General features: G+C 44.3%; 1 protein-coding gene across 2 annotated transcripts in view; it reads left to right on the top strand.

Annotated features, from left to right (window-relative positions):
* The window catches only part of LOC147026065 (bone morphogenetic protein 7-like), a 69,953-nt gene that overhangs the window by 46,663 nt on the left and 2,071 nt on the right, over positions 1–21,219 (top strand). For both annotated transcript variants that reach the window (XM_085881087.1, XM_085881086.1), the window contains exons 6-7: positions 18,139–18,249; positions 20,437–21,219. The exon at positions 20,437–21,219 is cut by the window's right edge and continues 2,071 nt beyond it. In XM_085881087.1, coding sequence (XP_085737213.1) covers positions 18,139–18,217 — 79 coding nt within the window. In that variant the 3' untranslated portion in view covers positions 18,218–18,249; positions 20,437–21,219. The remainder of the gene's footprint in view (positions 1–18,138; positions 18,250–20,436) is intronic.

Below are 21,219 nucleotides of genomic sequence, written 5' to 3'. Positions count from 1 at the left end.
CGGTCGCCGTACGGTGGCCTTGCAGTCTGTGTGACTACCTGCGGGCAAGGCAGGGTTGACGCATGGTTCCCCTACACCCGCCGTGCACCTACATACGGCCTCCGTGGCAGTCTGCGTCAACCATGCATCCACCGTGTGCTACCGCTAGAGATCAGAGTATAGTTGTTTGCCTATACACAGTGGTGCCCCCAGAATCCGAATTTAATTCGTTCCTGGAGGCTGTTCGGATTGCAAAAAGTTCGGATTCAAAAAATATTTTCCCAATAAGAAATAATGGAAAGTGAATTAATCTGTTCGTGGACCAAAAGAAAACCCACTTTCAAGACACTTTAAACTGAAATTCCCCATGTTTAAGGTAAAATAGGATGAGTAAATGACCTTCGGTGGCGGTGTATTGTATGTAAACTGGTACAATCACCAATCCAAAGGTCCACACTGGCTCATGCTCCGGCCTGGGTTCCGATCGTTCACGCACTCTGCGAGAGCGCTGCCCCCAGTGCAGCTCATCAAACATGATGTCCCCAGAACCACAATCACTTTCATCAAACGCATCGGGCTGACGTAATCATGGATATTAAAAATTACAACCGGTTTTGCTGTGAAATTCAATCCTTGCCCGACAGTCCGTCACACCACGTGATCAGATTGCTTTTTTTGTTAATAATTAAAACACAAGATGATTTAAAAAAAATGAAGGTGAAAACACGAGGTAAGGCCTAAGTCATATTTGGCTCGGCGCCCGGAGGGTCTACAAAATGTATGGACACTCGCACGCAGCCGCACGGAAAACGCAAGCCCACCGTACGTCCTATGTACAGTCGACGTGGAACACATCTACGTCATAGCTTGGCTTTGTCAAATTGCTACGGTGAGCGTAGAAATGAAAAAAGTTATAACTCCGCAGTTATAATTCCACGGCGCCCCTATGGCCTGTAAAATATAGCCAAACGGCGTAGGGCCTCCCTGAGGCCACCTCAGTTTCTCTGCGTCCGCCGCACGTTTCTGTCAATTCAGAGGGCGTACGGCCGCATTATCCTCGCCGTAGAGCAAATGTGACTGAGTACTTCCACCGACGAACTGAATGAACAAAGCGCGAAGATGCGGGTCGAACAGTTGGGGGAGACACGTGAACAAACATGAACACTACGTTTTGTTCGGTTTTTTTTTTAAATGTATTGGGTTTTTTGGGCCAAACTTTCTCGAAAAAAATTGTTCGGATTCCAATTTGTTCAAAGAGCTTGGCCGTTCGGATTCTGGGGGATCACGGTATATTATAGTTATAGTATATTCAATTATATATACTGGTATATTTTTATTTCAGTAAAAAAAGGACTGGTATATATACCCACTCGTTACCGTCCGTCTGGCCGCACGTTCGCCTTAGGCCCCCCTGCGGTCGCCTTGCGGGCACCTCGTGGTCTCCTTGCGTCTGCCTTGAAAATTATATTGCCGCCGCAGGGACGCCCTAAGGTCACTGTGCGACATCAAATCAAAGAGCGTACGGCACCCCCACGTTTTCGGTCTCCACAATTTATAAACACGCTGTGCGGCTACCCAGAAAATAAAAACACATGTGACTGCTACATTGTGTGACCGTGGAAATACTGTGGCCGCCGTAGAATTGCTAGTGGCCGCAGATTTTGGAGACCCCACGGCCGCCGTGGCAAATGTGACCTAGGCCTAAATCAGCTCGGGTTTAAGAATATGCTTCCCCAGTATGTAATTGCCCCCCTGTGACTTTTCCCTATGTTTTTTTTTTATAACCAAAACCATGATGAGAAACAAGCAAGCATGCCGAGCAGGCAGCAGCCTCGCCTCCAAGGGTGACAGCGAGCGAAGTCACACCCTCGAGGCTGATGATTGATGGGCGTAACGTCTGAAGCTAGCCGAGTAGGCAAAAGCCCCGCTTTCCCGGGTTTCGTGCGAGCAGGCCACGCCCTGGGGGCGGAGGATTGTTCGGCATGACGTCGAAGAGGAAGGGTTGGTTGATTCCAATAAGGAAAAAAAGGGCAGGAGGAGAGGAAAAAGGAAAAAAGTTGCAGGAAAAAAGGGCGAGAGGAGAGTGGAGTTCAGGGAGAGCGCATGCATGAGGCAGAGTTGATTTTGGAAGAGAGGTTGAGTGCAGAGTGAAGGATGCACGCGGTCGAGAAAGAACATAGATGATGGCCTGTAAGAACAGGGCTTTATGGCTGGCTTTCCTTCGACGCACAAAGACGGCACAATTCTTGCATTCGTGTTGAGGCGATTTGGCTCGCGTGGTGAAGCAAGATGCTGGCCTTGGCTCTTGGTTGGATTATGAGGAACAGACCCTGAGCCTCATGTATGTCAAATAGTGGGTCGGTGAGGACGGTCGACGCACGGAGCAGTTACATGGGTCTCTGAGCCTTGGTGTTGAGTGCCGCTTGTGGCTTGCCTGGCTTGCATCTGTCCTGCTATGAGAGAAGCGGCTTGGCACCATTTTGTGCGCATCTACACGTGCTGGTGGAAGCACCTCAATTCCAAGTTCCATAAAGATCAGCTCTATGTCAAGCCAAGCACAAGAATAAAGGAAGGGTTTTCTTTGTATTTTGTTTTCCCTTTGTCTGTAATTAAGTCCTTGTGAAAAGGTGCCTCGACTTGGACGTTTATTTAATTCACGTTATTATCAATACCTTTTGGTTATCGTCCTTTGTAAATATTTGTCTATTTTCATTTAATGTGTTCATTTTAAGTAACTGCATCCATGTATTTGTTGTGGGGTTCGAGTATAAACCCCCTGTGCATCCATTTCGTGTGTGTGTGTGTGTGTGTGTGTGTGTGTGTGTGTGTGTGTGTGTGTGTGTGTGTGTGTGTGTGTGTGTGTGTGTGTGTGTGTGTGTGTGTGTGTGTGTGTGTGTCGTTGATTGATATCTGCATCTGTGGGTTTCAGAATGTGGAATGGAGTCCTTCCAGGGTTGGCTCAAAGTATCCACCTTCATTTCAGTAAGGGGTCACAATTCATGGACCAAGCTGTGACGTTTTCTGTTTTCAAAGTTTTGTGACAAGGGTTCCCTTCAGGATTGTTACTGAGCCCAGGACGGCTTCCAACTTTAGTTTGTTTGTCGTGATATTCCCAGGGATTGTTTTTAATATCTCTGTGAGGTTCTTCTTCATCATTCCCATGAGCTTATTCATCATCACAGGTACAACTTTGGCCTTCTTCAGCTTCCAGGATATTTTCACTTTGTGCTTGAGGTCTTGATATTTGGTCATTTTCTTGATTCGTTGGTCCAAAATCACTGGTATTAACACTTCAATTAGCAATGCCTTCTTCTCTTTTTTATATACAGTGGTACCTCTACTTACGAATGTCTCTACATACGAATGTTTCAGGTTACGAAGTGCCTGAACGGGAAAATATTGCCTCTAGTTACGAAGGCGTTTCAGGATACGAAGTCAAAAATACAGTACAGTACGCGCTGCTTTTCGCTGCTCCCAGAGTTTCCCGAACGTAAACAAACTTGTAGCTGCTCTGCCATTGGCTATCGCCTAAAATCTGCCTGGCAACCCTTTGCGTATGCGTGTATCCCAGCATGCTCTTCGTGTCCCCGTCCCGCTCTGTAAATATAGTTATACTGTATACAGTCTATGGTCCCGCTACGAAGTGCTCGGACAGTGTTACAGTACAGTACGCGTGTGGATTACAGTAACTTTTATTCACAATGGACCCCAAGAAAGCAATGAAGAAAAGTGGACAAGGAGAAAAGAAGAAGAAGAGTTTTTCTGGCCATACAAACAAAGCAAGAGATAATAGAAAGGTATGAAAAGGGGATGCGTTTGATTGATCTCGCAAAAGAATATGGCCGTAATATATCTACGATCGGCACGATAATAAAACAAAAGGAAGCCCTAAAAGCTACGGCTCCTTCCAAAGGCCTCTCTGTCATTTCCAAGAGGAGGTCGGCAGTGAACGATGAGATGGAGAGGTTGTTACTCGTGTGGATAAAGGAGAGAGATCGCTGGTGACACAGTGACAGAGGCCATAATTTGCGCAAAGGCAACCGCCATCTTTACTGACCTCGTGAAGGAGGATACAGGCGAGGGGAATTCGGCGCAAGGACTACACCAGGAGTTTAAGGCATCGCGTGGGTGGTTCGAGAAGTTTAAAAGGAGGACTGGACTTCACTCTGTTCTTCGCCATGGCGAAATTATTTCGCTGGGAAAGGGCATGGGTCTTGAGGTGGATGACGAGGACATCAACGAGCTGATTCAGGAGCACAACGAGGAGCTTTCGACGAAGGAGCTGCAGGAATTGGAGGTGATGCAACACACCGCGGTGCAGGAGGAGTTCAAAGAGGACGAGGAGGAGGAGGAGGAGGAGGCAGCCATTATTCCATCAGCCCAAATCAAAGACATTTTTGGAAAATTCCATGAAGTCTCGGAATTTGTTGAAAAGAATCACCCGGAAAAAGTGTTCACAAGTCGGGCTATCGCACACTATGACGATGTCTGCCTCGCGCATTTCCGACGGATTGTTAAAAGCCGGCAAAAGCAGACGTCATTGGATCAATTCTTCACGAAACGCGAGGCAATAAACACAGCTGATAAGGACCAGTAAACAAAGAGGCCAAAAAGTAACGAGAATAGCAGTTAAAAGGTAAATGAATATTTTTATTATTTCCTTTATTCTTTGTTTTTTACATTATGTGCCTCTCGTTTTATGTTTATTGTGCGGTAATCTAATTTTAACATGTATTTGTTTCATGTTCTGATGCATTTTTATGATTTATTAAAAAAAAATGTCCGAATTTTGCGGGGCTTGGAACGGATTAGCGCATTTACATTCAAAAGGCGTCTCTACTTACGAAGGTTTCAGGTTACGAAACTACTCCCAGAACGAATTAAATTTGTAAGTAGAGGTACTACTGTACCTAAAGGCCCGGTCACACCTTGACGTTTTAGCCAGCGATGGCAACATATTAAAATTTATGTAAAACGCTGGTTTACGTTGAACTTTTGATGTTTTTTTTTTTAAAGATTCGGACGTATTCATAGCGACTTGGTCTTATGTATAACGCATTGGTAACGGACACAGAACGTTTCATTGTGTTATAGATAAGTTATACCAACGAATGCTGAACCTGTTGTCGGCCTACACAACCTATGCCCAACGATAGTCTAACTTAGGCATAGCGCGTTGCACGCATCGCTGACGATGTCGTGACATAGCCTATTAAAAGGCTGACGCACAACGATTCGAATCATAACTGCCGTAGAAATGGAAGTGTCAACATCGGAGTCACACCTTGGCGATCTTGGCGAAAAATGTGTCTAAAACGTTGGGGCACGTCAAATATGGTATGAGTAAGTTTGGTATACGTGAGTATACGCTAAAGTACGCTATCATACGTCGTAGTAAGTAGAGTACGTCAAGGAATTTTAAACATGTTCAAAATTTTATGACATACTTGGCGTATGACACACGTTCCGCATGCGATGGGGATAAGTTGTACACACGATATGCGGACGCTTACACACGTCCACAAAGGCTACTTATAAGCTACTCATAAGTCGAAACACGTCGCGGTAATGTCTTTTTTACGCGATACTTATTTCTAACTTATGTTTGACGTGCTTTGAACCAATTCTTTACGTAGTCCCAACACACATTGACGTATGTAGACGTATTCCAATGACGTCTTCCGGTCGACAAAAAAAATAAATGAACGTGTTTCTAACTTACAACTGCCATATAAAGACGTGTTCCCAGCGATTTTGGGAATTGGTATATAAAAATGGTGTTCATAAAAGGGGAACTCAACAGTGTTTTCGAGTCCTTTTTGAGTCGATGTCCATGTCAGCAGTAACAGTATCAGTATCAGTATTAGTAGTAGTTTGTTCATGTTGGCAGTAGTAGGTGAGTGTGAGGGGGAGGGTGTGGGTTATGATGGATCCTCCTTGCGTCCGCGTGTCCACGGGTAGGAGACATCTTTGCACCATTGTTCGAAGTTCTTCGCGGCTAATTTTTTATGGGGCTTTTTCAACAATGAGCTATGGCTTGTTTTTACAATTTAGGTCTATTCATAACGGGTTGGACAAATGCACAATGAACTAATAATGTGCATAGAGCGCTTCGATAACTTATAGATACGGTATACCAACGAATAATTATCGTGTAGCCGGCGTTCACAAACTATGCCCAGCGATAGCCTAACTTATCCATATCGTGCGGCAGTTTATCTTTGCCGGTGACGTAGGGTTTGCTATTCATAGGCTGCCACTCAACGATTTAAATGGCTGCATCTCCACTATTGAAAGTAGATGCTTGCGCTCAACAATTGGATTTTTTTTTACACTCAACGACTTTTAAACGGTACCACTCAGCTATTTTCATTGTTTACAATGAACGATTTAAATTGCTGTCACTCGCCTTTGTTTTTTGACACTGGGGTTTGGAAATTTGAAGCGTTTCTTCTGAACGTGTTAAAACGCTCAAACTCGACTATTTTAAATAGACGCTGCCGATGGACAATTGGAATCATAGCCAAGCTAGACATCGAAGTGTGAACATCCTCGTCATGCCGAAGAAAAGTTTGAAGAATGCTGCAAATAAGTGTCCTGGCCGTGGCCGTGGACGCTGACGCAAGGACGATCCATTATACTGTTACGTTTGAGGGGGGGGTATGCATTCAAAGGGTAATTAGGATGTTTAATTAGGTATGCCATGCTGTTCGAGTTTACCAGGATCTCGATGAAATAAGTAGCAATTCAGTGGTGATAAGTTGTCTAGTAAATGTTCATTTCTTCAAGAGGGGAAATGATAATTGTCACGTAATTAGATAGGGACACGGGATAGGGTAAGTGTGTCTGCGTAAACCCCTTTTGGTATTCTCTGGAGACTGGCCGTGACGTCACAGGACAGTGCAGCGGATGGCTCTGCCCCGTGATCACGATTGGCGGAAAGCGATGGCGGTGGGCCAATAAACGGCTCGATTGGAAGTGACGAGGACAGGAGGATAAAAAGGTTCTGTTCGGGGTCGAAAAGGAAGAGGAAGAAGATTACAACCAAAAGATCGTGTTTTTTTTGGTGGGGAGGCTGTTGCGGGGGGAGCATCCTTGTTGTTGTGCTGATTCGATCGTGTTCTTGATCGTGTCTTGGAGCCTTGCTGAGCCTCGTGCCTCACCTTGGTTGGCTCTGGGGTTCTGCTGACGCGGAGTACGGGGTCGAACGGCGGGCGGACCTGCCTCCCTCTCCTGCTCGCAACTTGGCGCCACAACTGGTTCCCTGGCGGCTGTGAGCGGACTTGGGCCAAGACCAGGAGGTCGACAGCACCACGGTTTCTCCTGCCCCCCTGACGAGAGCAAGGCCAGCTCGTCCGACGCCGATCCAGGGACAGTTGCGTCCACACCACGGTCCAGCCTGACCACCAGAAATAGCTACGTTTTGTGTGTGTGTGTGTGTGTGTGTGTGTGTGTGTGTGTGTGTGTGTGTGTGTGTGTGTGTGTGTGTGTGTGTGTGTGTGTGTGTGTGTGTGTGTGTGTGTGTGTGCTTGGCGCCTTAGAGGGATTGAGAACTGTATATTCATTGGAATTGTCTGTGTTTTTCCCCACGCCCGATTCCACACCATCCCGTCGAATCGCCCCGGATCCCTCTTCTTGCCGAGTCTTGTTATTTCTGGTAATAATAAAAACAAATAAACATCATCAACTCAGTGAAAAGTGACTCGTGCCACCTTCCTCGTCCCGTTTGCGGTAGAGCGATTAGAACCGCCATGTTTGGGTTATAAATAAATAAACCGCCTCCATCGTTTCGGCTCATTCTACGTTGGCGGGACTGTTCAAGTCCCGTGGACGTCACATTGGTGTCAGGGTGTTGGTTGTTCGAACCCCTCTAAATTATATACCAGGATTAAAATCTTGCCACGAATTGGAGTATAAAATTACTACAGAAAAGCGCGTGAGCGCGGGAAAATTTTGGCGGGATTTTTCAAATTTAAATTAATTGGCGGCAAACGGGACTTCTGCACCATGGCGGATGTGCAGATGTTTGAGGAGGAAGGCCACGTGTCTGGCAGCGAGTCGGGGGAAGAAGGGAGAGACGGGGGTAGGGTTGGAACCTCCCCCATTCCGAGCGTGGACCGTGCTTCATCGCCCGTAACGGAGCCGGCAACGCCGGAAACCGGCACGATGACGATCTGGACAATGTTGGAACGTTTAATGAGTGCAATTACAGCACAGGGGGCAAAAATGACGGCACAGGGGGCACAAATGGCAGAAATGACGGCACAGGGGGCACAAATGGCAGAAATGACGGCACAAATGGAAAATCAATTCGTGACACAGAGGGCAGAAATGACGGCACAAATGGAAAATCAATTCGTGACACAAAGGGCAGAAATGACAGATCAATTGGGGGTAATGGGGGTACAGTTGGGTGCACGGATTGATTTAATGAGGGATGAATTGGGGGAAAAGATGGAGAAAATGAAAACTGAGATGCAGGAGTGTGTGGATGTTAAATTGGGAGAAATACAAAGTAAATTCGAGGATAGATTGGAGGAAACAAAGGTAGAAATTACATTGGAGGGGGAAAATATACGAAAAAAATTGGTAGATGAAATTGATGCAACGAACATTTGGGTTGATAAAGTGGATGAAAGCCTGGAACGTCATCGTGCCTGTGTGGATGCTCGTATGCAGCTGCAAGTTGAAGAGTGGGGAGAGCTGAGGAAGCAAGGGATGAATTTGGCGGAGGAGGTAAAAGGATTGGAGGCTCGTTTGGACGAACAAGATAAAATTATGAGCCAAGATGAAGTGTTGGATAAAGGCCTGGTAGAGCCGTCTTTTGTAAGTAGAGTGTCCGGGTTGGTTGAGGAGCAGCTACAAACTCGTGACGGAGCCTTGGAGGAGGTTGTGTGGGCCCAGAAGATCCTGCGGGAAGAGGTGAATCGGTCCATTCAACGTTTGGAACAGGAGGCAAAATTGACCCATGAGACCCTCACCACTAAACATCTTTGGCCACAGTGGGCTCCGAAATTGGATACGCAGCCACAAGGGTGTTTGCTCCCTGGGCTGGATTCGGACAAGGGAGAAACTGAGAAGCAGGCCACCGTAAAAGTGATCCCCCTGGTAAATTTTGACGGGTCAGGGAGCGTTGAAGCTTTTCTGACGCAATTTGAGTGCATTTCCCGACTAAACGGGTGGAATGAGCGGGAACGTACAGGGAATTTGGTGGCAACGTTGCGGGGACCAGCCGCAGATGTGTTAAACGTGATCGCGGAGGGGATGTTGACCAGCTCCCACATTTGCGAGGCGTTGAGCCGTCGGTTTGGGTTCGCGGCAAACTGTGATCTGGTGCGGGCTCAGCTCCAGCACCGCAGATTAAAGCCGGGTGAGACAGTGCAGGAGCTGGCACAGGACATTTACCAATCAGTCAGGATCGCGTATCGGGACCTTACAGTGGAGGCGTGGGACAGACTGGCACTCGACAAATTTTTAGCTGCTCTTCCTGACCCTGAGGTCCGAGCGCTAGTGGAGCTACAGGATCCACCCACCGTGCATCGAGCGGCCGAGTGCGCGGCCAGGCTGGTCTCGTGGAGTCGGCCGGGTCGGGTTCCAGAGAGGCCATCGGTGACGATCCGACAGGCGGAGATCCAGGATCAGGGAGGGGGGCTGGGAGAAATTGGCATTACCCAAATGTTTCAGGAAATTTGCCAGAAACTGTCAAGTTTGATAAGGGGTAATTCGGTAGTTGATGCGCCAAAGCGGCGGGGTCCAGCCCAGCCAAAAGAGCAATTCGATTATGGCTGAGGGGGTCCGGAACCGGAAGAGACATTTCACCGATACTCACGGGGGCCTTTTATGGGGAGTTGTTTCCGGTGCGGGCGACGAGGACACATGCAACGATATTGCCGGTACCCGGCGATGGAGGGACCCTCCAATAGACTTTTAGACTTGGAGAGGGTGAATCCTCCTGCTGAACCGCCAGGTCTATCCGAGATGCCCTTTCATAGGTCGGGTCCGGAGATCACTGTCGGGGGTCGGGGAGACTAGATTGGGCTGAGCATATACGGCCATGCTCGGCTGCTGAGATTGTGGCGAAGTGCCCTCCTTTGGTGGAAAAAAATGAATTGTGGGAAAATTGACATGGGTTTGTAAGTTCTGCTGGGTTTTAGAGTGACAATCGGGACAGTGGGTAATTGGTAACAAAGCGGGCACAAGTGGCTGTCCAATGGCTGGTGCGTGGATCGGGTGAGAAGTGCTGTGTGAGTTGTTTTAAGTTAAGAAGTGAAATGTATGGTGCACACATTGATTTTTTATTGGACATGGTGTGGTAACAGGGAAGGTCATGGTCGGTGAAGTGTCAGAAAAGCAGGTGTCACATGTAAGGCCGATGGGGTGGGGGAGTCATGTGGGTTTTGTGGGTGGGGATGATGTGCTTGTCCACAGGGATTGCTGAAGCTCACGGTGAGCGTGAATTGCGACCCCCTTCAAGGAGATTCACCACCTGGTGGCTAATGGTGACAGTGTCTGGAGGCAACTGGGAGAGGGTCTGGTTGGGTGACCAAGACGGGTAGGACCTTGGCGACCCAGGAAGGCCAGAGGAGCCAGTGAGACCCCTTCCAGAGTGTTGTACGGGATTAGAGCTGATGGCTACCAGGGGGGAGGGAATCAAAGGGAGCGGGGTGGAGAAACGTCCGGGTTGGACTAAAGCTTACCTGTGGGCATGGTTGCACCTGAGATGCCCCCATCATCTTGTGGTAACCCACCCCACGGCCACGACGGGATTCAGCCTGCATGATTAAAATGAGGACCATGACCTAGAAATGTGATGATGACCATGGTGTGAGTGTTGTGAAGATGTGAGTCCCACCCGATCCCGCACAACTTGACAGGTGCAGCAAGGGCATGATGTCCGCATAATTTTGGGGCAAGCAAATTTGAAAATTGGTTCCCCAGGTAACGCTGGGTCTATTAGCATCCACTGGGGGAGGCGGTCAAGTGTAAATATCCTGTGAATAGTGTCGTTAAGGCTTAGAGTAGGAATGTAAAGTATAAGTGTTGTGTTTTTGTGGAACCTTTTGTTTCCCTCCCCAGATCACTGGAAGAGTGCTGGGCAAGAGCGATGATCCGGAGGATGGAGTGCAACTTCGCTCAGTGCTCTCATGTGATAAAATAAATAAATAAATAAATAAATAAAAAACGAATGATTGTTTAGGCGAGGATAAGGCCATAAGGGGGTAGTACATTAAGCAGGATAGGTAAGTTAGCTGCGACTCGCTGCCCATTGCCCCTCCTACTTTATTTCTTTAGGTTAATTAGGTGTGAGTCAGTAAGTGTTAAGGCTGGTATGGTAGCGCCTGTGATATACCTTGCAGGAGCTGCGGTACCAGAGGAGGGGGCAGTGTTACGTTTGAGGGGGGGTATGCATTCAAAGGGTAATTAGGATGTTTAATTAGGTATGCCATGCTGTTCGAGTTTACCAGGATCTCGATGTAATAAGTAGCAATTCAGTGGTGATAAGTTGTCTAGTAAATGTTCATTTCTTCAAGGGGGGAAATGATAATTGTCACGTAATTAGATAGGGACACGGGATAGGGTAAGTGTGTCTGCGTAAACCCCTTTTGGTATTCTCTGGAGACTGGCCGTGACGTCACAGGACAGTGCAGCGGATGGCTCCGCCCCGTGATCACGATTGGCGGAAGGCGATGGCGGTGGGCCAATAAACGGCTCGATTGGAAGTGACGAGGACAGGAGGATAAAAAGGTTCTGTTCGGGGTCGAAAAGGAAGAGGAAGAAGATTACAACCAAAAGATCGTGGTTTTTTTGGTGGGGAGGCTGTTGCGGGGGGAGCATCCTTGTTGTTGTGCTGATTCGATCGTGTTCTTAATCGTGTCTTGGAGCCTTGCTGAGCCTCGTGCCTCACCTTGGTTGGCTCTGGGGTTCTGCTGACTCGGAGTACGGGGTCGAACGGCGGGCGGACCTGCCTCCCTCTCCTGCTCGCAACTTGGCGCCAGAACTGGTTCCCTGGCGGCTGTGAGCGGACTTGGGCCAAGACCAGGAGGTCGACAGCACCACGGTTTCTCCTGCCCCCCTGACAAGAGCAAGGCCAGCTCGTCCGACGCAGATCCAGCGACAGTTGCGTCCACACCACGGTCCAGCCTGACCACCAGAAATAGCTACGTTTGTGTGTGTGTGTGTGTGTGTGTGTGTGTGTGTGTGTGTGTGTGTGTGTGTGTGTGTGTGTGTGTGTGCTTGGCGCCTTAGAGGGATTGAGAACTGTATATTCATTGGAATTGTCTGTGTTTTTCCCCATGCCCGATCCCACACCATCCCGTCGAATCGCCCCGGATCCCTCTTCTTGCCGAGTCTTGTTATTTCTGGTAATAATAAAAACAAATAAACATCATCAACTCAGTGAAAAGTGACTCGTGCCACCTTCCTCGTCCCGTTTGCGGTAGAGCGATTAGAACCGCCATGTTTGGGTTATAAATAAATAAACCGCCTCCATCGTTTCGGCTCATTCTACGTTGGCGGGACTGTTCAAGTCCTGTGGACGTCACAATACCGACGTCTTTCAGCCTATGAGTAACTTAAAAGTAACGTCTGTCGACGTGTGGCAACGATCGCGTAACGTGCCAACAACACGTTAATCATAGGTTAGAAATAAGTTTCGGGTACGCTAAACATTACCTCGGCGTGTCTCAACTTATGATTAACTTACAATAGCATGTGTTGACGTCTGTCAACGATCGCAGACCGTGCATACAACTTGTGGCCAGCGTAGCGGAACGTGTGAGTCATACGCCGGCATACGTCATGAAATTTCAAGCATGCAAAAATTTGAGGACAACCGAAAAATACAACGTTTAAAGCCAGCGTACTACGACGTATGGCAGTGTTTTTCAGCGTGCTCTCAATGTTATCAAAACTTATCCATAACGTATTCAACGTGTGCCAGCGTTTTAGAAAAAAATTTCAAAAATCGGCATACGTTGGCTAAAACGCCAAGGTGTGACTGGGCCTTAAGTATTATATGTGGTCGCAATGTTTTGTTTTCGATGTTCATGCCTGATGAGATCATAAGGTCGTATGTGAACGGTACTTCAGTGTTTTCAGTGATTTCTTTTGGTTCATTTTCCCACAAAACTTCTGGAACTGGAATATCGAAAGTTTTTGCAGATGTGCCAGCGGATTACTTTACAAACACTGTTGTGTCGTTGTGTGTACAGCTGTTCTGACACGTTTTTGTTTTTCTGTGTTCGGACATCAAGCGTCACATATCATTCTCTTTGTTAACCCCACCTCCACTCCTCACCTGTCTTTTATTTTTTTTTCTTCCTCTCCCCCACCCTTTTCTCTCACTCTGTCCCCTCCTCGCTCCCCTCTCCTCATAAAATGCAGAACTCTCCTCCCACACCTGTCACTCTCTCGCTGTGTGTGTGTGTCTCTTTCACGCACCCTCCCTCCCGCAGTGAATCAAAACGTTTGGTGAGGTGTCACTCTCCCCACCTCCCCCCTAAATTGCCTTTCCTCATCCTCTCTGCCTCCCCTTCCCACTCTCACCCTACACCTTCTCTCTCTCTCTCTCTCTCTCTCTCTCTCTCTCTCTCTCTCTCTCTCTCTCTCTCTCTCTCTCTCTCTCTCTCTCTCTCTCTCTCTCTCTCTCTCTCCCTTTTATCCCCCCACCCCTCCCACTTTATTGACCCTTCAGTGAAGCGACGGGTGGTATTTGCTGGTATGTACATGTGAGCAAGTGAACGATGTCGAACCACTAACAACACCTTTTGTGATGTAATAAATAAAGAGCGTTTATCCATGTTGTTTGTATTCCTGATAGAGTGGTATCCAGGGTCAGGCCATTGGCACAACCTTCCTCCTCCCCCCCCCCCCGCCCCACTTGTGGGGTGATCGACTTCCGATTTTCAACATTACATGTGCCATAGTGCGAGTGGTTTACTGACCCCTGCTGCAGACCTGGGGATTAATAACCATGGCTATACATACATTTGCCACACCTCCCCCACTATATCATACCCTCCCCAGGCTGCTCCTTAAGGGAGCAGGTGTTTCCAGTAACTACAATAAATGAAGGAATACAAATAAATATCTTCAATACCATGATAAATCTCTGTTTGAAATCGTGGTTTGAGAAAGATTGGGATTGAGTGAAGTGGACTCACTCTCACTCTTATTTCCCATTATACATTATAGCTGAAGGTTCGACCAATATTTGTATCTCTCATATAAATACAGTATATGCAAGTCAGAAAGGAAGTTTATAGATGTTTTTAAAAGATGTGGAGATAGCTCACATTGCCAGAAAGTAAGGAAACAAGGTCTGGCTTATTTGCGACGACTTATATTTGTGATTAAATACACCATTTGTCGATAACAATGCCTACATAAGCAGCATGTGAGGCATCCTGACATGTTAATTTAACAAAACTTGGTGGTGTAATGGTTGGAGCGTCTGCTCTGAGTTTGGGAGGTCAGGAGGTTGAACCCAAGCTGAGTCATACCAAAGTCATTTAGAATGATGCGTGCTACTTCCTTGCTTGACGCTCAGCATTTAAAAAGGATATAGCATGGACAAATAACCGTAGGTTGGCAATCATATTGCAGGCTTTTATGGACCTAATGGTTTCCTCCTGTGTTTAAGTTGTTTGTAAGAAAACTCATACAATGTTTTATTTTTTTATTTCTTTTGAAAAACTCACAACTGCCTTGCTGTTGCTGTGTGATTCCAATTCACAACTACGGTATTCATTACAAGTTAAACAACAAATATTTGTTCAAAATGATGGAGGCGTTATTAGCGGCCAATGGCGTCCTGAATTTTGTCATTATGCAATGATCCCAACCAATTGTTTCGTTACTCTTTGGCATTGTGAGTCATCCCTCAATCTTTTTCAAACAAATTTAATCAGCAATTTTTTTTAGTTTCTGTTATTTTGTGAACTGTACATGCATTGTATTTATTTATTTATTTATTCTGACGAGGCATATATGGTTTGTCGAACAACAATTCAGCCGTGGCTGAGAGAGATCAAACTCATTTATTCCAGATACGTGAAACACCTTACAACCTATACCTACAGAAAACAGACTTTTTGGAACGGCAGCCACATTTTCCATCCAATCATCATATAATTTTTTTTTTAATGTATCCATGGGTAGCCACTCCAATGTTGAAAGTTTTGTTTCAATCGCTCAAGCGGTTGCAGAGAAAACAAATAAAAAAGCAAATAAAGGCGAAAAAATGATGGCTGAGGAAAAAAGAAGAGAGGGCCTCGGCCGATGTTCCACAACATGGTCAAGGATGGTCATGGACGCCTATTACTAGTGGTTACAATAATTATCTGTATATGTTTTGTAATGTTATGGGATGGGGGGGGGGGCATGTGTTAGATTATTGTTTCTTGTTTGTGGAACTTTTTGAACACTCACATACTGTATATATAAAACTCAGATCAACCATATGGAGCTTTAAAGTGCCCCAATACATGGTTTGGACCATGTGTTTCTACTCTGCCCAATGTCCTTCATGTCACAATCTTGTCCTTTAGTAAGATTAATCTGTCCCGTTATTTTCCATCGGCCATCCCTGATGTAAAAATGAATACAAGTTACATGTTATCCAATTCCCATCTTTTAATTATACACCACATGCCTTCATTAACTGCAGCATGTTTTATATTGACCACGTGACCGATCACACAGATAAAATGCAAACTTTTCAGCAATCATCTTTACATAAACAACTTGCTTTTCCAATTACCCAGCAATTTTGAACACGCTCTTACAGCTTTTACACACTCACTTGCAAACATCCCTTTGCTTGTTTTGCTCCACTTGACGTTGTTGGTCCTTAAAGGAGGAATGACTTTTTAGATTTGTTTCCACGTCTGGGGCTGCATGAGTACAAGCTGTGGTGGAGTGCAGGAATGCTAATGGCCCATTAGAGACAATTCCATGGAGGGGCGTTGTTCAAACCTCTTTCCACAGGCTTGCTTTTCTGGCACCCCATCTATGAAGATTGCATTGGCTTCATAAACTTGTTTTTACTAATATACTTTACAATCTCATGGGCAAGCTGTGTCACTGATTGATATGGAGTATGAATGTAATTTAATTCATTCATTTACTTTTGAAATTGATGTGATGTGACCATTGTTAATATGTACAAGCTTTAGTTACCTTTTCCCAACTCTTTAGCTGACCTTGTTTTCGGCATTAACAGCTGTTTTCCTGTCTTGTTACTCTGCAAGTAGGATGGGAAGCTTCCACCTTAGTCCCCAAATTTCAAATTTATCTCCTATGGGAAACACAACATGTGATGGATGATGTAACTACTGAGATGTTTAGAAACAGTTCTTAACTACAGGGGCACTCGGTAGAACGCACAACTCCGCCACACAATGCCTGATCCAGAACATATCGGGGCCAATCATTTTTTGAAATATCATGCCATATATTGTTTTTGGCTCCATCTCTCATTGGTGAAGAATCACTTAAAAATTAAAAACTTCTCGTATCTGGATCAGGATCTTCACCGAAATTGAATCAATTTGTCCTTTTCACACATCCAACCTGTCCAAAACTTTTTGAGATATTGTGCTATATATATATATATATATATATATATATATATATATATATATATATATATATATATATATATATATATATATATATATATATATATAGATGTAGCCCTATCTCTCAATGGTGAAGAATCACTTTAAAAATTATAGTAGTTGGATCCGAATGTACATCTTCACCAAAATCTAATTAGTTCATCATTGTCACACACCCAACCTGCCCACCAAATTTCATTCAAATACATCCACAACTTTTGAGATATCCTGCACACAAACAAACAAGAAAAAGATGTCATGCAGAGTACGATATTTGCAAAATCCACCTCCTCTCCAAAGATTGCCATGGATACATCAAATTGTCCATTTCATTAAGATTAAAATTGACAATATTAATCAAGGCTCAGCTGAATCGGATGAAAATTGACTATTTTTCAGATTGAAATTGATGATTTTAGAAGTTTGACCTTAAGATGACCTTTGACCTTTTGATCTCACAAATAGTTGGTTTCCAAATTCAGTGATGCACTATGCAATTGTTGCTTAATCTTCAGGTTAATTGGATGAAAAGTGACGATCTTTCAGCTGAAATTTGATGATTTTAGAAGTTTGACCTTGAGTTGACCTTTGACATCAAGTAGTTGTTTTCCCAATTCAGTGATGCAATTTGCAAATCCTGTTCAACTTTCAAGTCAACCAGATGAAAAATGACGATTTTAGAAATCTGACCTGAAGATGACCTTTGACCTCAATCAATAGGCTTCTCAGTTAAGACTACCTCTACAACTTGGTAAAGTTTCATGACGATCGATTTAGAATCGTGAAATGTTGGCGATTGACAAACAAACAAACAGAAAGAATAACAAAATCGACTGACCAATACTGTATCCTTGAAAAATGTCTGATTTTGTAAGTAACAAACAGACAGAGGTGAAAACATAACCTCCTTCAACTTTCGGTGGCAGAGGTAACAATGCAAAATGTTGAACCTATGCCTGACTCCACATGGAAATGACAGTTTCATTAGGGGACCAACACATCGGCCTACTTTTTTGTGAAAGCTGCCGTGAGATCATTATTTTCTTCTTTGCAGTCAGGTAAATTCAGTTGAATCTATTCTCTGTAGGATAAATGAGGATAGCATGCACCATGATAAATGAGGATATGACTGCACATATTGGTCGTTTTCTTTGTATCAGAAATCAAACCCAGTAACAATGAGAACGAACATTTAGAAAGGGAAGAAAAGGGAATAAAAACAAGGATGATAGAAGGAATAACAGAGGTTAGGATAGTGTGGGAACAGTGGGGAGAAATGGATAGAGATTTTGGAGGAAGGGAAGTGGAATTTATGGCGTACTGGGTTGGAAGGGGCGGGGGGGGGGGTGGGAGAGAATTCCCACCATATGAGTGGGGGTGGGGTGTTGGGGGAGCATTTCCACCATATCTGCATACGTTACAAATAGATGTCACAGTGTTGCTACATCATGTGTACTTGGACTTTTCTTGCTGAAAGGCCCATTCCGATGCGTGTGAACCATGCATGTGTTTATGATCCTACTCTCCACACAACCTTTAGGACTGGATCATTGCTCCTGAGGGCTATTCGGCCTACTATTGCGATGGAGAGTGTACGTTTCCACTTGGTGCCCACATGAATGCTACGAACCATGCCATTGTGCAGACACTGGTTAGTCTTCCTGCTGTTTCTCAAATTCTGAATGCATGTCTGCAGTGAGGTTTGTCTCAAAGCCTTGAATATAAAACGCTTTCATGTTGCATCACCAAATGCCTTTTTTGTCCTGTTTGGGTTTCAGGTGTAGTCAGTACTTTCTTACTACACCTTACAAAGGTGTAGTTAGTCTCTGCAGGTGTAGTAAGTACTTTCTGCTGCTTTGCGGCACAAGGTTGTAAGATACCATTTAATGAATCAGGTATGCTCTAAGAATAACCAAGAACACTCCACAACACCCGCACATGGTAAAGTGGTAGTTGAACCATTTTCTTTCAGTGAATATTTGATTACTGTCGAAATCTTTCAGTTTAATAATGACCACTTTTTGTTACGTCATTTGTGACCATTTTTGACTTTATTGGCAACAAGGTCGTAAAAGTGTATCGATTTTTTGTTTGAAAACTTGATACTTTCTCACAAACTTTCTCAAAACCTTAATATAAACTTTTAGTAAACTTTCTCAGAAACTTTCTGAAAACCCGTTGTTAATTTTGACTGTTGATGACATCATCAGATACATCAGATGTATGATATCATCATTATCCCTCTACCAATGTATCATTTCAATCATGTTTTTGTCATTAAGTAGGCGATTAAATTTATCTCAGAATTAAAAACTATTTTATTCACATAAAAGACAAAAGTGGAATGTTTGAAAGATTAGGTCGTCATGCTTTTTTAAAGCAGTTCGTTTGAGTTTACACCTGTTTACGATATCTGACATACAGGCATCAGTGTATGGCACTGCAGAGGCACATCTACCCCGTTTGACTGTATCACAGCAGGAGACTCGTTTTTCTCTTCACCTAGGACAGTGTTTCTTAACCTATTTAGTATTGTTTCTCCCTTTGAAATTGCCGAATAATGATATCCCCCCCACCACATTATCAACATTAAATTAATAAAAAAACTAAAATTTATTCAAAAAAATTATTCCAATAAATATTTTCATAAAAATATTGATACACAATTTATTGCATAACATTAAGTCTTATATTATTTTAACATTAGCATTCCTAAAATCTGTCGCGTTGACTGTCGTAGTACGATATTTTCTTTTATAGTGTCGCCAAATAAGCACGTTTATTTTCAATGAATTTTTGTTCCGCTAATTTTTCATCGCTTGGGAAGCGTATTTGGACGACGTATTCAACGCAATAAATAGTTTGAAAATTGTTCAACCCAAAAAACAATTTCCCCCCTGAAATCTTAAAATTTCCTCCCAGGTTAAGAATTACTGACCTAGGACATAGACAGCTGGGACATCCACATGCATGTTTTACTTAAGCTGTATTGTTTCGTCAATTGTGAAACTGTGGTAGGGGTCTCATATTTTTTTAAATATGCACAGAGGGAGCAGGAAGTTCAATGGGAGATGTGGTGAGGATGTGAAACATTTTGGCACTTTTGCACACATCTATTACTAAAAGGAGCAGCGTCCGTCTATCTGTCCATCCACGTTTTATTCTAAAGGGTTCCTTCTGTTGTAGAATAATAATAGATGGAACAATTGCAAAGCTAATAATCTATTTACCTGGAACAAAATTTTGCGTCCGTTCATTCATAAAGATACCCGTTTTTAAAAAAAAAAAAACTCCTCTTTCTGGAATGAAGAAGAAGAAAAAAGACGAAGCGGGATTTGGAATTTCATGTAGCGGTTCCAACAGTTCCATTTTTATTATTCTATAACAGCAGGAACTCTCGATAGTAAAGCATGATGTATGATGCATGAAGGATACGGAAGGAGCACACAAAATGAAACATGGTAACATACTTCTCAATGCAATAGAAAAATATATAATATGACACAGAAGGAGCACACAAACAACAAGCCACAGCCACGATGACAGCAGCAACAACTATGTATTATAAAAATAAAAATAAATCCTTTTTTCATGTTTCATTTCATTTTATATTCTTATTGAAATTCACAGATAAACATGCAACATGTTTGTAAAGTAGAACCCGCTGTCTTTTGATCAAACCCATCAGCAAAGCGATAGGTAGGCGCAGCAACAGTAATAAACAAGCAAGTCCCTCGTTTCAAAGCCTCTTGGATCAACATGGCTGCACATCACTCACTAAAAATGCCATTTCTGAAGGGACTTAAGCTGTGTTGTTCTCCGAACCCTGTGTTTCCAGGTACATATGAGGAAGCCTCACAAAGTCCCGAAACCTTGCTGTGCTCCAACAAAACTGAATGCCATTTCCATCCTCTACTTTGACAACAACTCCAACGTAATCCTGAAGAAATACCGCAACATGGTTGTCCGTTCCTGTGGATGCCATTAGGCATCCTTAAACCATCGTCAAAGTCCACTTCCTCCGAGTATCTAACTTTTCATTACCCCCTTCACTTCGACTCTCCCACCCAACCTCTCCTGCCAACTCACTCCTTCCTAATCCTTTTATTAATACTTTCTCAGTGAAACTTAAAAAATCTTTTGACCGTTTCATTCCCTTTTTGATGCTGAAATTCCCACTCTGCTCGGCACCTCGACTTTACATGTTGAAGTCCAGCGCCGCCACTGATGAGGCTTATTTTTTGTTTATGTGAAGGGACCAGGCTCCGGATAAGCAAGAAAACCTGAACTATAATCACTTTTCCATCCGTCCAGCAACATTACGCCCGAGCTGCCAATATGGCGACTTGCTTCGATGACCACGTGACAAGTGTCTCGTTTATTTATGTATGCCTACTTTCTCAGCAGCCTCTTCTAATCACGGCCGTGGCCAGGAAGCGAGGAACAAGATAATGCTTGTTGGACCGTAAACTGAGAGATTTTTCTCCACAGCTGTGATTCTCAATCAAATTGAAGTGATGTTTGTTTTGGAATTCTTTGTAGAAAAAAAATGTGTAAATGAAGGATGGTACTTTCTTATCTTTGCTATTCTGAGGTGACATTCTAAGTTTGTTGATATTAT

The sequence above is a fragment of the Eptatretus burgeri genome, chromosome 5, assembly GCF_056783735.1.
Source record: "Eptatretus burgeri isolate ZD-2024b chromosome 5, Ebu_testis_v1, whole genome shotgun sequence".
Classification (NCBI taxonomy): Eukaryota; Metazoa; Chordata; class Myxini; order Myxiniformes; family Myxinidae; genus Eptatretus; species Eptatretus burgeri.
This window is presented reverse-complemented; position numbering and strand designations above follow the sequence as displayed.